Source organism: Lynx canadensis, chromosome A1, assembly GCF_007474595.2.
Source record: "Lynx canadensis isolate LIC74 chromosome A1, mLynCan4.pri.v2, whole genome shotgun sequence".
In the NCBI taxonomy this organism is placed as follows: Eukaryota; Metazoa; Chordata; class Mammalia; order Carnivora; family Felidae; genus Lynx; species Lynx canadensis.
Genome location: NC_044303.2, coordinates 141,772,132 through 141,787,618, shown reverse-complemented (window position 1 = coordinate 141,787,618; position 15,487 = coordinate 141,772,132). Strand labels below are relative to the sequence as shown.

Below are 15,487 nucleotides of genomic sequence, written 5' to 3'. Positions count from 1 at the left end.
CAAGGTCTCCTCATGTCTTTTTTTAAGCCAGTGTCTTTCCCTGTGCACATGTGGGTTTCTAAATTTATGTATGTATGTGGTTGCTTTTGAATGACTTAATCTTTAAATTAATATAAGGCCCAAAATAAGGAAAAGGGCAGGGAAGAAACCTAAAGATGTGTTATTCCTTTAAATGCCCTGTAAGCAGCTGTAGTCAATAGGGATTGAAACAATGATGGCCAGGTTCTGTGCTAGCCAAGATTTCCCCTGAAAGCTGCAAACTTTTAAATAGAATTTAGAGCTTCAAAATAGTTTATATTAAGTCTGCCAGTACATTTGTTGTCTAGGTAGAGAGAGGGGATTCCTGGTGCTTCCTACTCCTCCAGTTTCTCCGAGGTCACTCTCATAGAATCTTTTATAAATTTCTTTCTCAGCTGCCCTAAAAGGAACCAAGGGAGAAAATCTTCATCCATGGACCAGTGCTTTAGAGACCAGAAAAGTGTTCTTAGATCAGACTAAGGAGGCAGTGGGAACCCCTCCCCCACCAAGAATATGGAAACTCAGAAGGATAAAATTTAGTCTACGTGGGCAACCATGTTGCCTGATTTGAAGATTGACCTTCCAGGACCCAAATCCTGGTGTTTCTGGGTTTTGTTTCACTTAAGATGAGTCCCCCCTTTACTAGGGGCTAGTCAGTCTCTATTCGGTCTATCTTTATTTGCATACAGACTACAATTTTGGGCTAGCACACTGAAGGCAACCTTTTCCTGACCTTTTTGAGTGTTCCTTTGTCAAGTGCATTCACAATGAATACAAAGATGAATCACAGAAGATTCCAGTTCTGCAGGGACTGGTAGTTACATTGATCAGCTGCCTATAGCCAACATACCTTCATGTAGAGGGTATGGCTCTCTATTAGTGGTGTCCAGTACATTCTGCTTTGATCCTAGAGAGCAGCAATTTTACTGCTTTTGGGATCTTGGTGCATCTGTACCCAGTACATGTTTTTGAATTAATGCAGTGGTTGGGACAATTGTGGTAGGTTCTCTATAAGAATTTACTGCTAGGACCCTCATTTGAACCTAATAATCACATATGCAAATATATGCATGAACTTTTACAGACATAAGTATTAGTAGTCCCTAGACCAGTGATCCTCAAACCTTGCTACTCATCACCTGAAGAACTTTCCCCAAACCCTAATTCCTATGTTCTAACCATGGAGATTGTTTTAGTAAGTCTGAGGTGGAAGCTGGAAATGTGTTTTTCAAAAACTACCTCATAATTTTGATAGGCAGCCAGAGTAGAGGACCACAACCCTTTGAATGTCTAAGAAAATCTAGTAGTCGCAACAGACGATTTAAAGTGCCTTCTATTATTTAGGGAGATTCTGGGTTAGAAAGTCAAGAGCAGTAGTTTTGGAGCAGCATGGAGATTGTATTCCATTTTCAGTGTAGTCACTTAGATAAACTACTGATTTTTCAGAGCTTCAGGCTTTTTTTTTTTTTTTTTTGTAATAGGCATTATAGCGTTACCATGAGAATTTATGTAAAGCCTTACTTAGCACCTCTACTACAGCACACAATAAATGTTGGTCAGATTTATTCTGGTGTACACACATGCCACTGGATATGTCCAGATGCAGAATCTACTGAAGTACACCTTCTCTAGCCAGTTCTTTAGGAAACCAGGGGGTTGGAGAGGTTAGTTTTCTAGCCCCCCAGCCAAGTGAAGGTCAAAAGTCAACCAAGAAGGAGGAGGCTGTTGGTACTGGTTGCTCTCCGGGCTCCAAGTGCTGTGTTACGTATGTCCACCAGGGGCCGCTGAAGCTACCTAAACTCCGAGCGCTAACCTGGAGAGGCCTCCGCGCGTGCTCACTGAATGCTACGCGTGCTTCTGAATCCCCTCCGCCATTCTAGCTTTTGGCTGCCCCAAACCAAGCCTCTGTGTCTGAGTAGGGCAGCGCTTTGGGGACACAAATATTCCCTCTTCTTTGGGCTTCGCCTTGTACTTCTTCGTTCCCAGGGCAAATCTGGGGCGGCAAGTATTAGTGTCTCCATTGCGCTGCTGCCCAGGAGATAGAAGGCTGAGCCCCGGACAGAGTTCAGGCTGACTGGGTCCTGGGCCCAGCGAGAAGCTGCCGCTGCCCGGATGTTGCGATGGCTGATCGGGGGAGGCCGAGAACCTCAGGGACTGGCCGAGGTAAACCCCCTGGCGACTCTGCCTGCCGCCACAGAGGCCGAGCATGCCTGACCAGTGGCTTTTGTCAGAGTCCAGTGCCTCATCCAGACGCGGGAGACCCGGGCGGAGGCGGGGCCTGCGGGTTCGGAGGCCGGCAAGGGCGGGGTTGGCGTGCGGGCGTGCGGGGGACGCCCTTCCTGTGGCTAGTCTGAACTGTTGATCCCCCTAAGATCCTGAGAATTAAATACCCCTGTTTCAAAAGGAGGTAACTGAAGCTGATGTGATTCAACAGCAGGCTCAAGGACATTCAGCTAGCCGCCTCCGTGCTTAAACTAGCTTCATTTCAATTATAGAAGTATCTGGCTTACGAGAAACAAGTGGTGACTGCAACTTTCTACTTAAGGTTTATTAGAGTTGGTGTCATTTCCCGCCAACTGATGCTTGCTCAGGAAATAGAATATTTGATAATTTACCCAAGAACAAAAAAGGATAGAAGTATTTTAAAAAATTAATATGCTTCAAAGTCAAAAAAGTGATTTTGTAATTAACTGCTGTTTTTTGGTTCCATAGTCTGGCTTTCTTCATGGGCCTGAATAATTGAGTTGACTATAATGAAATTTATGTTTGAAAGACTGAATACAATAATTTTGGAACCTTGAAAGGTTTTGTATGCCACCCAAGTATTAGAATTTGTGTTGAATTCCCGTTATTTCTCATAGGAAGTAGTTGTTTAGATTGTTAAAAATGAAAAATTTGGGTAGTTGTGAGTCAGCAACCTTACTTCTCACTTTTAACTTCCTCATATTTTTGCAGTTGAGGCTTACTGTCTATTAAAAGCATTTATTTCAAATTAGACTCATTTCAGATAGGCTGAAATCCTAAGGATTATGGAAAAGTTGTAGAAAATTATCATTTATGTGACATGATAATTCAAAATTAACCCATTTATTTGATGAATCATATAATTAGATTAACTGATTCTGCCTTTCCTGATAAATTTTCATTTAGGGCAAGTGGTATACAGTTTTCAGATTTCTCAGTTTTGTTTTTCTAGTCATAACCACTGCCAGAAGTGAGATGGGATAAATAGAAAGCACCCACTGCTTTGGGGATGATTTTTTGGGGAAAACACTTAGGCATGCTAGTTCCACGTTTTGTATACCTGTTGTGAATTTGCGCATTGTTGGAATCAATGATTTTCCTTAATTTATGCGAGAACTTTGTATCCAGACTTCTAGTTTCACAGTATTTCTCTGGTGGGATGTTTTGCCCTTAGGGGACATTTAGCTATGTCTGGAGACATTTTTGATTTTCAGGATGAGGAAGGTTAGATTCCTGTTAGCATCTAGTATGTAGAAACTACAGATACTGCTGAATATTCTACATTGCACAGAATAGTCCTCAACCACAAAAAATTATTTGGCCCAAAATCTCAGTAGTGGCAAGTTTGAGAAATTGCAGTTCAGAGGTTAAGAACAAAGGTTTTATCATGAAATAGTATTGGGTTTGACTACAGAAATGAGGTTAATAAGACCTACCTTACAGAATTGTTGAGTGAATTATATGCCGTATATGATTTGCACAGTTTCTGGCTTATGGGCTGTGACCTAATTCTCTGTTAGCAATTATCTTTATCAGACTTACTGTCCAAAATGGAATTTATTGAATTTATCAACTCCAAAGGATTTCATCCTTTCTTTTATTCATTCAACAATCATATATTGAGTACCTATAACGGGCTAGGCACTGTTGTAGTCTCTATTTTACCCTTTTGATCTGCAGTTTTGTTGTCAAGTTTTAATTGAGAAACACTCATTCTAAAATACTGAGTTAGATTGGCCCATTGATTTTTTTAGGTCAGGTTTATTGAGATACAATCTCCTTAACATAAAATTCACGCTTTTTGTAAATATATTGTGACTTGAAAATACTAAAATGAATGCAAGAGTGAGATTTTTTTCTTCCCTTTTAGATTGTTTTTAGATAACAATTTGAAGAATGATGATCTGAGTTTAAGGATTATATTTAGGTCACTTCTAACAAAGAAGAAAAAATTCATGATGTGAATTTGTGGTTAAGAGAAATATTTTATGTTAAATTGGCAGTTAGTTGATATTAGGGGAAATCATATATAGTATTAGAACATGATATCATAGCTTTTTAAGTCTTATATTCTTAGATGTACACCATGAAGCAGGGTATTTTATTTCGCTATGGTTATTTATCATAAATAATTTAATTTCTCTTTCTCTCTTGTTTTTGTTTTCTTTTTATCCAATACAAGAAATCTCCCTTACAGACAATAGGTGAAGAACAAACCCAGAATCCCTACACTGAACTGCTTGTACTGAAAGCTCATCATGATATTGTACGGTTTCTGGTACAGTTAGATGAATACAGGTAAGAAGCTCTAGTTGTCCAGTTGCCTACTGTTTGGAAAGAGCTTTTAGGGAATTGTATATTTGAAAACAGCTTCATAATTAATACATCTTTTCTAAAAATTTCAAATCTGATCATCTGATCTAAAAATTTCAACTATTTACTCGAAATTGACATCTGCATCTTAATGAAATATGCGTCTGAAGTCATTTTTTGCCCAGAAGTCAGCATGTCATATTTGGTGATTTGATGGTTATTTTTATTTGAAGTTTCTTTTGTTTTTTATTGCTCAGGAAAATTTTTTGTTAGTTTAGAAGAAGTGTATGACTTTAAAATTTGCTTGTAAACAAATTTTACACGAGTTTTGTTAAGGTGAACCTAAATTTGAGAAACAAATATGGGAAATGTTTAACTATCAAGTACCTACCAGGAATGTGCTATTTTTAGTGGAAAGTAAATATTTAATCTGAATCTTATGTTAATGAGGAAATCCTTTTAAAATGTTCATTATTTACTTTCTTGTCAACTGAGATAATACTGTGTTTAACTGCAAATAGAGATGAAGTATGTAGGTCTTAGGATTGTAGATTTAGCTCATTTCTGATGTATGTATCTGTTTATTAAGCCCTTAGTCAATTAAAGGTTATCCTTTGTAATATGTAGCATAATAACAATTAGAGGTAACTAATTAGTAACTTAGAGGTAACTAAGTAGTTGTGTAACTACTTAATATTTGTTTTCACTAGAATCTAAACTTCATGGGAGGCATGTTTTTCTTATTCACCACAGTATCCTTAGTACCTGAGACAGTGCCTTACATATAGCAGGTGATTAATAGTTGTTTAATGAATATGACCCCACAGACAATATTAAGTGTGCATGTTTCATGCCATCCTAACTCCCTAACCCCCGTCTGTTGTTCCTATCAATTTTTCTGCTATCATCTCTAATCTTCTCTTTTACCTTTGATACTTTTTTTTTTTTTCCATTTTTGACTCCATGGGTGACTGGTGTTGTGATTATTCCTAATTCTGACCATCGCTTCTCGTGTCTATTAGCCTTGTCTTCTCTCTTTTTTTTTTTCCTTTAATGTCTTTGGTATTGCTTTTCCCATGTGCAGTGCAAGTATGACACTACCTGGAGTTAGATTAAATTTTACAGGTTAGGGACACAGTCCTGCACAGCACTCTCTGCACATCAGTCGCCAGTTGTAATCTCTAGGGGTCCCAGGCCACTCACACTTCTGACCAACTGGCTACAAATTTCCACTACCGGCTCAGGTGCGATACTTACTAGAAAGACTAACAGAACTCAGGAAAGCGCTGTTCTTAAAATTGCAGTTTTATGATAAAGAATGCCAGTCAGGACCAGATGAATGCATGGATGCATAGGTCTAGAAAGATCTCAGATCCAAAGCTTCTCTGTCCTCAGGTCATGTCACCCTTTCAGCACATCAGTATGTATTACCAACAAGGAAGCTCACTTAAGTTCTGAGTATCCAGAGTTTTTATTATCCAGAGTTTTATTGGGGTTCATTACATAGGAATGATTGAGTCATTTGCCACCTGATTGAACTCAATTTCCAGCCCTTCTCTCCCTGCCCTTTGCCCATACTTCAGCCTCAGGTTGGAGGGTCAGGCTGATATCCCAGGGCTCACAGCACCAAACCTTTAATTACATGGTTCATATTTCCCACATGGCCAGCCCCTATCCTTAATTGTGTAGGGAGCCCACCCTAAATCATCTCATTAGCATAAACACAGGTGAGTTCTGAGGAGCCCAGCTGCCTTCTAGAAACCAGGGACAAAATCCTGACACATTATTGTACAACACTATGTTCCTCAACTTTTGCTTGAAAAGATTGACCTCATATATATTACTAGCCTTCCAACACTGTTTTGTTGTGATACGACCCAGACAAATCATAACATGTAAACCATAATATAAGAATCTTCAGCCCTTTGGTAGTATTCATTGCTCATATGTTCTAAGAGACACTCTGATTTTTTAGTCAGCCAGCCAGTCAGATTTTTGAAGCTAAGCATCACTGGAAACATGGGATGTTTGGACCGCTAAATTTTTTTTTTTTAAAGTTTTCTTATTTATTTTGAGAGAGAGAAAGAGAGCAGGAGCAGGGAAAGGACAGAGAAAGAATCCCAAGCAGGCTCCGCACTGTCAGTGCAGAGCCTGATTCTGGGCTTTAACTCGAGAACCATGAGATTCCGACCTGAGCCGAAGCCAAGAGTCAGATGCTTAACCTACTGAGCCACTGAGCCACGCTGCCCCTGGACAGCTAAAGTTCCTTACATGTTTTACCATAGTCAGTTGCTAAGCAGGTTTTAAAAAAACCCAAATACAGTAAAACCTTGGATTGTGAGTAACTTGTTCTGCAAATGTGCCACAAGATGAGCAAATATTTCTAATAAATTTTAACTTGATAAATGAGCAGTGTCTTGCAGTATGAGTAGTGTGTGACTCCAAACATTGCATGATGACAAGTGAGCCAATGGTTCTTGAAATTTGCTTTAATATACAAGTGCTTTGGATTACAAGCATGTTCCTGGAACGAATTATGGTCATAAACCAAAGTTTTACTGTAGTTTCTTAGACTATAATCACTAATATTTGGGTCTTAAGGAATCCTCAGATCATGTTGTGTAAGAAAATTAAATAAAAATATACAGTGTACTTTCAGGATGTGATCTTTAAATTTTTATATAGATTAACTGTTAAGATTCCATGTTTGTTACTACCTGTCCTCTGAAATGTCCTCTTGGCTTTTATTACATAGTTAGAGTAAGAATCTGCAGAAAAGGCCATCACCTAGAATAATGATCATTGTGAAAATGCTAATATCTGATTACATTTTCCCCACAGTGATGTTCCTGTATAAATAAGTTGTTTAATGATGTAGTAAATGTTCTGTTAACAGTAGAAAGTTATAGATAAGTGTATCAAGTTATATATTGCTCTTTTAAATACCACCCCAAACTTAGTGGTTTAATACAACCTGCTGTTTACTTAGCTCACCAATTATTGGGCTAGGTTCAGCTGGGTGGGTGTTTTCCATCTGTGCCAAGATCAGCTGATCTTGGTTAGGTAGTAAACCTAACCTATGCATCTCTGGTCAACAGGTAAATGGGCTGGGCTGGGTGATTCACATTGGACTCAGCTGGGATGACTGGGATCGCTCTTCATAAGATTGCTCAAGTGCTTGTGCACGTAGTGATCATGGAGTTCTCATAGGAACGAAAGGGAAAGCCCTGTTTTAAGCTCTTCTCACGTCTTTGTGGTGTTTGCTGCTGTATTGTTTGCCAAAGCAAGTCAGGAGCTGGCCAAATTCACTATGTTGGTAAATAAACTCTACCTTTTGAGGGGAGAAGCAACTAAGTCCTATTGTAAATGGTGCTAGACAAAGGGAGAATAACTTGTGGCCATGTTTGCTGCCCACCGCAGTGAATCTAAATGTCTAAAAATGGATGCAAAACTTACATTTTGGCTTTTGCAATAAAGTGAAGGTATTACTACATGAGTCACATTTAATTATTTGTATTCAAGTTATTACTATGCCAAAATTTACATCTAGTTAGGAAGTTTTTCTGTCAGTCACAGACCTATAGAACTTTCAATCTGTGTTTTGCTTTAAAAAACTGAATTCTGCACTGAAAGAAAAAAACTAAATGGTCACTACTGGTAAGAAAGATATAAGAAATATACAAACTGTATAAGTATTTATTTAAATGGAATTAAGAGCACAGCATTTTCATTCTCAATTTTGTAGTTTAGATAATTTAGAATTACCTTTACTATTCCAGATGTATATTATTTTTGCATTGTCAAATTACAGAAATACCTTTTCAGTTTTAAAATAAATACATATTATATTTTATGTTTTTCATTTAATTTTTATGGACCTTACATTCTGGTTTTTTGGTCAGCTGTTGTAATCCAGGTTTCACGCTTCAGGTCTTTAGATAATATCATTTTATTGAGAATTTTGCAGAAGGATTTTCTTGTTTTCTTGGTGGCTCAGCTAAAATCAGTGAGTGGAAAATTTTCACAGATTGGTTTTTGAAGATACCAAATAAATCCTGTATAACCTAACAGACAGCTGCCTTTTCTTTTCTTTAGTGTTTTTTGAACATGAAGTGAGGGTCATATTGATTGGGAGATCACTAAAGAAGGCTAAGCCTCAGCAAGAGTCTTCCAAATAATGGACTGTGCTAAAATTGCATGTAATACTCTAGCATTTGACACATTAAACTAAACTGAGTTCATAACACATTTTAAGAATAGTTTTTTCTGTTGCTCATTTGACCATTCCTTGCTCCTCCAGGAAACAGACAAGGTTATGTAGGATGGTGATCATGACTGGAAAAGAATCAGGTGACCCATGAAATGCCAGACTGGAGAACAAAATGTGCCCTTAGGATAGCTGGTGAAGCTGTACATTTACAAGAAACTAAGTCAACCCAGTACAGTTTGATAATTCACTAACAGTATGCTATATCTTTAAGAAAATATTCTTAAGCTAAGAATATCTTCCTTATATTCAGAGAATAGAAATCAATAGTCAAGGTGATTTAGACCCTCTTAATCCCTGAGTTCCCTGCAAAGCAGATAACAAAATGGAATTAAATATGCAAATGGTTTATTAGAAACACCAGTGAAGGGACAGAGAAAGAAGCAGGATTGGACAAGGGGAGCTGTCTCAGACTATGGTCTAGATCTGACAAAGTCTGTGTAAGCCCCATGGGGAGCTCTGGAGGAAAGAATGCCCTTTAGGGGAATTCTATGTTGGATAGAAGTAACTGGGACTTTTAACCCTGCCTTGCTTAGTCATTAGCTGAGGATCATCCAGGAACATGCTTCTGGCTTCCACCACCTTGCTTAAATTCCATTACCTGGAAGCCAACTGAGGTAGTATGACTTTGGCTTCAAAACTGAAATGTACCCTGAAGTCAACAGGTGGAGGCTGGTAATCACCTTTCTGAGAGCTGGGCAGCTTCTCCTGAAGGGGTATCTGCAAGATCTATATTGCCTTTCCTATACAGACTGTATCTGGGATCAATAATAATTGATGGGAGGAAATTTCTTTTTATAGAAGAATTCAGGCTAGGAAAAATTGTGGAATTGGAATATTGTAATTTTGCAACTTCTAATAAATTTAGAGAGTTTACCGATGGCTGTTAACCTTACATGCACACAAAGAAAAGACTATGAGAAATTACATTTCCTGTTGGAGTATACAAACTGCAAGGAGAAAAATATGAAGAATAAGTAGAACAAAAGACTTTAAAGCTATATCAATTACTCCAATTATGAACTTTATTTAGATCCTCCTTCTAATAAAATTTAAAAAAATCATGAGATCGGGAAGTATGATCACTGAGTATGTGGTGACATTAAGAAATTAAATGGTAACTTTGATGTAAAGGATTCCTAAAAGATACACACTGAAATATTTACTGATGAAATACAGCTAATTGGATTTGCTTCAAAATAATCTGCAGAGGGGGGATTGGGTGTGGTACGGATGAAACAATATTGGTCATGAGTTGATAATTGAAGAGAGATGATGAGTAACTGATGATGATGATGTTTGTCATACTGTTTGCACTTTTATATACATTTAAATTATCCATAATGAAAAATTGAAAAATGATGTATATTTGATATAGAGGAAATAAAAATGCCAGTTTGAAAGGTATTTTTGTTTGAGTATAAAACTTTTTCTTAAAGGGGCACCTGAGTGGTTCAGTTGGTTAAGTGTCTGACTTTTGATTACAGATCAGGTCATGATCTCACAGTCGTGTGATCTAGCCCTGCATCAGCTCTGTGCTGAGCGTGGAGACTGCTTAGGATTCTCTCTCTCCTTCTCTCTCTGCCCCTCCCCTCCTCACTTTCATCTTTCTTCCTCTATCTCTCTCAAAATAAATAAAACTTAAAGATGAAAAAACAAGAAAACTTTTTCTTAGATATTGGATGCAGGAATCACATAGATGGACCTGAACATATTAAGTAATAACTGGCAAAAAGCTGGATTAAAGGATGTTGGCTTTGATATACAACTGCTGTGGGATTTCTCATACTTCATCCTGAGGTGGGTAGACCTAGCACTCAAATCACTGGTACACCTGGACATCTGTAGGCTTCCCACTCAGATGTAAGCTTCCCTCAAAAACAAGAGCAAACCAGAATGTTCCCTCCCTGTATAAACATATCCTCAGAGAAAGCCCTGAAGGATTTGAACTGAGCATGCTCAGTTCATTCTCACATGCTAATTTAACTGGTGGGGCACAGAGGCCAAGATGTTTCTTTAGTAGTTAGAAATTCTTTCACAGAAACTTGAGCTCAGGTGAATAGAGCTTCCCTTTATTAAAAAATTTTTTCTTAACATTTTTATTTATTTTTGAGACAGACACAGCATGAGGGAGGAGGGGCAGAGAGAGAGGGAGACAGAATCTAAAGCAGGCTCCAGGTTCTGAGCTATCAGCACAGAGCCCAACACGGCTCGGGCCCGCCAATTGTGAAATCATGACCTGAGCCGAAGTCAGACGTTTAACCAACTGAGCCAACCAGGTATCCCTAGAGATTCCCTTTAATAGAAATCACAGGGAGTTTTGGTTTTCTAGTACTTGAAAACTTTGATGCGTAGTTTAGCTTCTTGTTTGTGATTTGGTGGAGGGGAGAATTTACAAAGGGTTTACCTTTCCTAATGACCATGAAAACTATGGAATCTTCCAATACCTTCAATGTATGTGAACTAAAGAGGGACATCAGACATTGACATATTAGAGTTATGTAGTTGTATGCATTTTTTTTTAATGTTTATTTTGGAGAAAGAGAGGCAGAGTGCAAGCGAGGGAGAGGCAGAGAGAGCGGGAGACACAGAATCCTGAGCAGGCTCCAGGCTTTGAGCTGTCAGCACAGAGCCTGACACGGGACTCTAACCCATGAACTGTGAGACCATGAGCTGAGCCAAAGTTGGACACTTAACCGACTGAGCCACCCAGGCGCCCTGATGTATGCATTTTTCTTAAGGAAAAAAAAAAATCATGTTCAAGTAAATCTAATGAAAGGATCAATGACATCAGTGTCTCTGGGTCACGAAAATGCTTTCAAGTTCCCTTTTATTTTTCTACAGGTCTCTACATACTTCTTTGATTTTCTTCAAGTAGTTCTAGCAAAAAGATAAATAAAAATCTATTTCGGTTTTTATTTTTTTAAGTTTATTTTTTTTGAGAGAGAGCACAACCAGAGGAGGGGCAGAGGGGGAGTAACAGAATCTGAAGCAGATTCACTGTCAGCGCAGAGCCCGAGGGACTCGAACTCTCACAAACAATGAGATCTTGAGCTGAGCCAAAACCCAGAGTCAGACGCTTAAATGACTGAGCCACCCAGGAGCCCCAGTAAAAATCTATTTTATTTATGTATGTATATGTATGTATGTATGTATGTGTGTTTATTTCTGAGACAGAGACAGAGCATGAGGTGGGGAGGGGCAGAGAGAGAGGGAGACAGAGAATCCGAAGCAGGCTCCAGGCTCAGAGCTGTTAGCATAGAGCCCAGTGTGGCCTCGAACTTACAAACCGTGAGATCATGACCTGAGCCGAAGTTGGTCACTCAACTGACCGAGCCACCCAGGCACCCCCAGTAAAAATCTATTTTAAATGAAATTTTTGTATATTTTCAATTGTGTTTGGTTTTGGTATTGTAGTACCATTTTTCAACTCTATTTTATTATTAAAAATGTATACTACTTTAGTTGCATCATGTATTACATTTGTGGATTATGTGGGAAGTTAACTATAGGTATTTTCTGTATTGCCATAATAATGTTCTGTTTTTATTTTTCAAGTGCTTTATGATTATGTAGATATTGAATACAGGAAAGTTTATGTGCAGGTTTATGGACTGTACTTTTCATTATATCCTCTAAGGTTATATTGGTATCTGTAGCCACCTTTGACTTAATTGAAATATATTCAAATGAATAAGAACTATTAAATAAGCACTTGGGTAATAGACATAGGAATTCTTGTGAAAATATTTTATACAAATCTTTGTGAAGCTTTGCTGTACATTTCAGTTCACAGTTGGCAAGAATGAGAGCACTTTCTCTAAGATGTTCAAAGGGAAGGTTAAACACCTTCCTTTAAAAGGAATGATTTCTATAAATTAAATTGAGTATAAATGAGAATTCTCAATGGATTCATGATGTGGACCCTGTAGCATTACTTAGTAATGTAGACTGAGTTCTTCAAGGGTAAGAACTACCCTTTTAATCTTTATTTTCAATATCAAATATGTATTATCAAATATAATTATATTTAATGCTTAATATATAGTGTTTAATAAATATTTCTTGAATGAATGAGTGAATCATCAACTCTTATGGTAAATTTAGTTCTCTTGATTAGGGGAGGAAAAGATGGGACATTCTAAAAGTTTTTTTATAGGTCTTTAAATCATGCTTCACCTTGTTAAACTTCTTTTCATGCATATAGTTTTTTGCTTAGTCATTTAATTGTATAGTCTGAGTTTTTTTAAAGATGTGGTTTCATGTTGAAGATTATACATAAATATGGGACAGGAACTTGAAAAAAATAAAAGGAATTCCATGTGTGGAGTGGGATGCTGGATTTTAAATTTTTTAATTTTACTTTTTGTTGTGACAGTAGATATATTAACAATGATAAAAAAAAATGAGGTTACGTTAATAAACTGAATGATTATCTATTTTACAGAGCCCTTGCAACACTTAAATGTTTGCTCATTCATTGAAAAAACATTTCTTTAGTGCTTGAAACCTGCTGGAGATAATCAGAGTTTTGTTGGACTAGAAAGTGCCACATTATAAACATTAATAAATATGGCAATTATTATATTGATTCTAAGAAGACTATTTTTTCCTATTTTAACCTCTCTGAAATTTGGAAACAGTATATATCTGATGGTGACTTTCAGTTATAATTGGCAGTATTTTTATCTTAATAATTCATAAAATAATAGAATGTCTTATAATTGATATCTTAGATTTGATGAAATACAGCACATTTCTAAACAATCGCTGAATTTTAAGATCTTGAAACAAGAACCACATGTAATTGATCTTGATATTTTCGTCACCTAGCCTGAATCTCACTAAATACATTTTGTGCCATCAGTAAAGAAGCATTTCTCTTAAAACCTTATCTTCAGATGTGAATCTTTGGATTCTACTAATTTAGAATGTTTTAAAAATTATTATTATAATTTTAATGCAATATAGCTATAATTCTTCCTTCTATTGAATCATTTAAACCTTATTGGCATTTTAATTAGTCCTTTTTTATAGTTGATTATTTCTGTTTACCAATTATATAATGTATCTTACTATTAGGAATTCTTGGGTTGAATTTTCATTTTTGATTTGCAGATGGCTGAAGTATGTACTTGACTGATTAGGATAAACTGATTTACTTTAAGACAAACTGATGAAGTGTAGCTAGTTTTCAATTATCCATTCTGCTAATTATAATTTGTGAATGATCTCCCAACCCTTTGTTATTTTATGGGAGATACTAATATGTAGCAAAGTGATATTGATGTGTATTTTTAAGCTTCATGTTTTCTCTTTAGAGTAGGTAATAATAAATACTGAAATGGCACCAAAAAAAAAGAAAAAAGAAAAAGGCAGCAATAGAATATATAAGAAAATTGAAAGGCCTGAATAATCCACCAACTAGGTAATTGACCTTTGAGCAATAAAAAATTGGCTGTGATTTCATGCATTACTATTGAGCATTGTTTAGATTTAACTTTTGTTCACTACTGATTGAATTAAAGTTTGAGGTGAAATGCTCTATCATTTCTAAACTCTCAACCGTTCAATCATCTCTCATTGTGAACTCATGAGATTCAGACACGATAAAACAATAATGAGAAGTTAAAAATCAGGGTTAGAAAAAGTATGTATTTTAAACCTGCAGTCTTCTAGAAAGGAGAAAAGCAATTATAAGAGTTTCAAGAATCAATAGAAATTGATGTTTTATACCAAAGAAAACTTAAGACCTTGAGTCCTGCCTCCCCACCATCACTATACAAATAAAAAGAAATCAATAGGCCTAGAAACATAAGCTATTAAAGATTGACGTCCAGCAACTGTTTTTGGTACTCAGGCATTGTTTACTATTCTGATTCAGAAAAATGTATGTTATTAAATAAGAAATTGTATTTTTAATTTAAAAATGATTGTTTTGTTTTCTTTTAAATCTCCAGATCTTTTATATATTTCGTTTTGAAATAAGAATAAATGTTAGGCATGGATTTAAAAATAACCCTGCAGGTGATTTCTCACTAGTTACCTAGGAAGTTTTGAAGGTCCTTTCTGTTAAAAAGATAACGTAGTTCTATATTAAAACAATTATTAATAGACTTTGGTAAGAATGTATTTGACCAATTTCCCATCTCCTGAATAATCTCTTAGCTCCTGTAGTAGGAGATGTAATTGAAGGATTTTGAAATGAGTGCTGAGTGTGGGAATTGTCAGAGCCAGTGAAGATAGCAGTTACTTACGGGATTTTGAAAGTGAGTATGAGAAATTCGAACTTGAAGCTCAGTTTGGAATGTTAAGGAAATTGTTATATGACTGAAGTAGTGAAATTTTATGGATCTCATATAGTGGTAAAATTCATTGGAACAGATAATCTCAGGAACAAAATAATTTTTGTGTCGTAGTGTGTCAGTTCACCAACAATAGACATCTGTGCCTAACAATGTTTACTTCAATGAAGACGTTCAAGGCATACCCAGATTTTATGAAACACGCTAACAGTTTTGCAAGGAAGAACATGTTTTCTAAATGCCATAGCTGCTAATGGATTATCATTTATTAATGGTTGTTAACTATAAGGGGCCAGTTATACACAGTTCTTAGCTGGCTTTCTATAATACCACTTCTCTC

At 36.6% G+C, this 15,487-nt stretch overlaps 1 protein-coding gene across 3 annotated transcripts in view; it reads left to right on the top strand.

Moving 5' to 3' along the window:
* The first annotated feature begins 1,870 nt into the window (after positions 1 to 1,870).
* Positions 1,871 to 15,487, top strand: part of WDR41 (WD repeat domain 41) — a 55,861-nt gene continuing 42,244 nt past the window's right edge. For all 3 annotated transcript variants that reach the window (XM_030323530.1, XM_030323531.1, XM_030323529.1), the window contains exons 1-2: positions 1,871 to 2,181; positions 4,445 to 4,560. In XM_030323530.1, the coding sequence (XP_030179390.1) occupies positions 2,131 to 2,181; positions 4,445 to 4,560 (167 nt within the window). In that variant the 5' untranslated portion in view covers positions 1,871 to 2,130. The remainder of the gene's footprint in view (positions 2,182 to 4,444; positions 4,561 to 15,487) is intronic.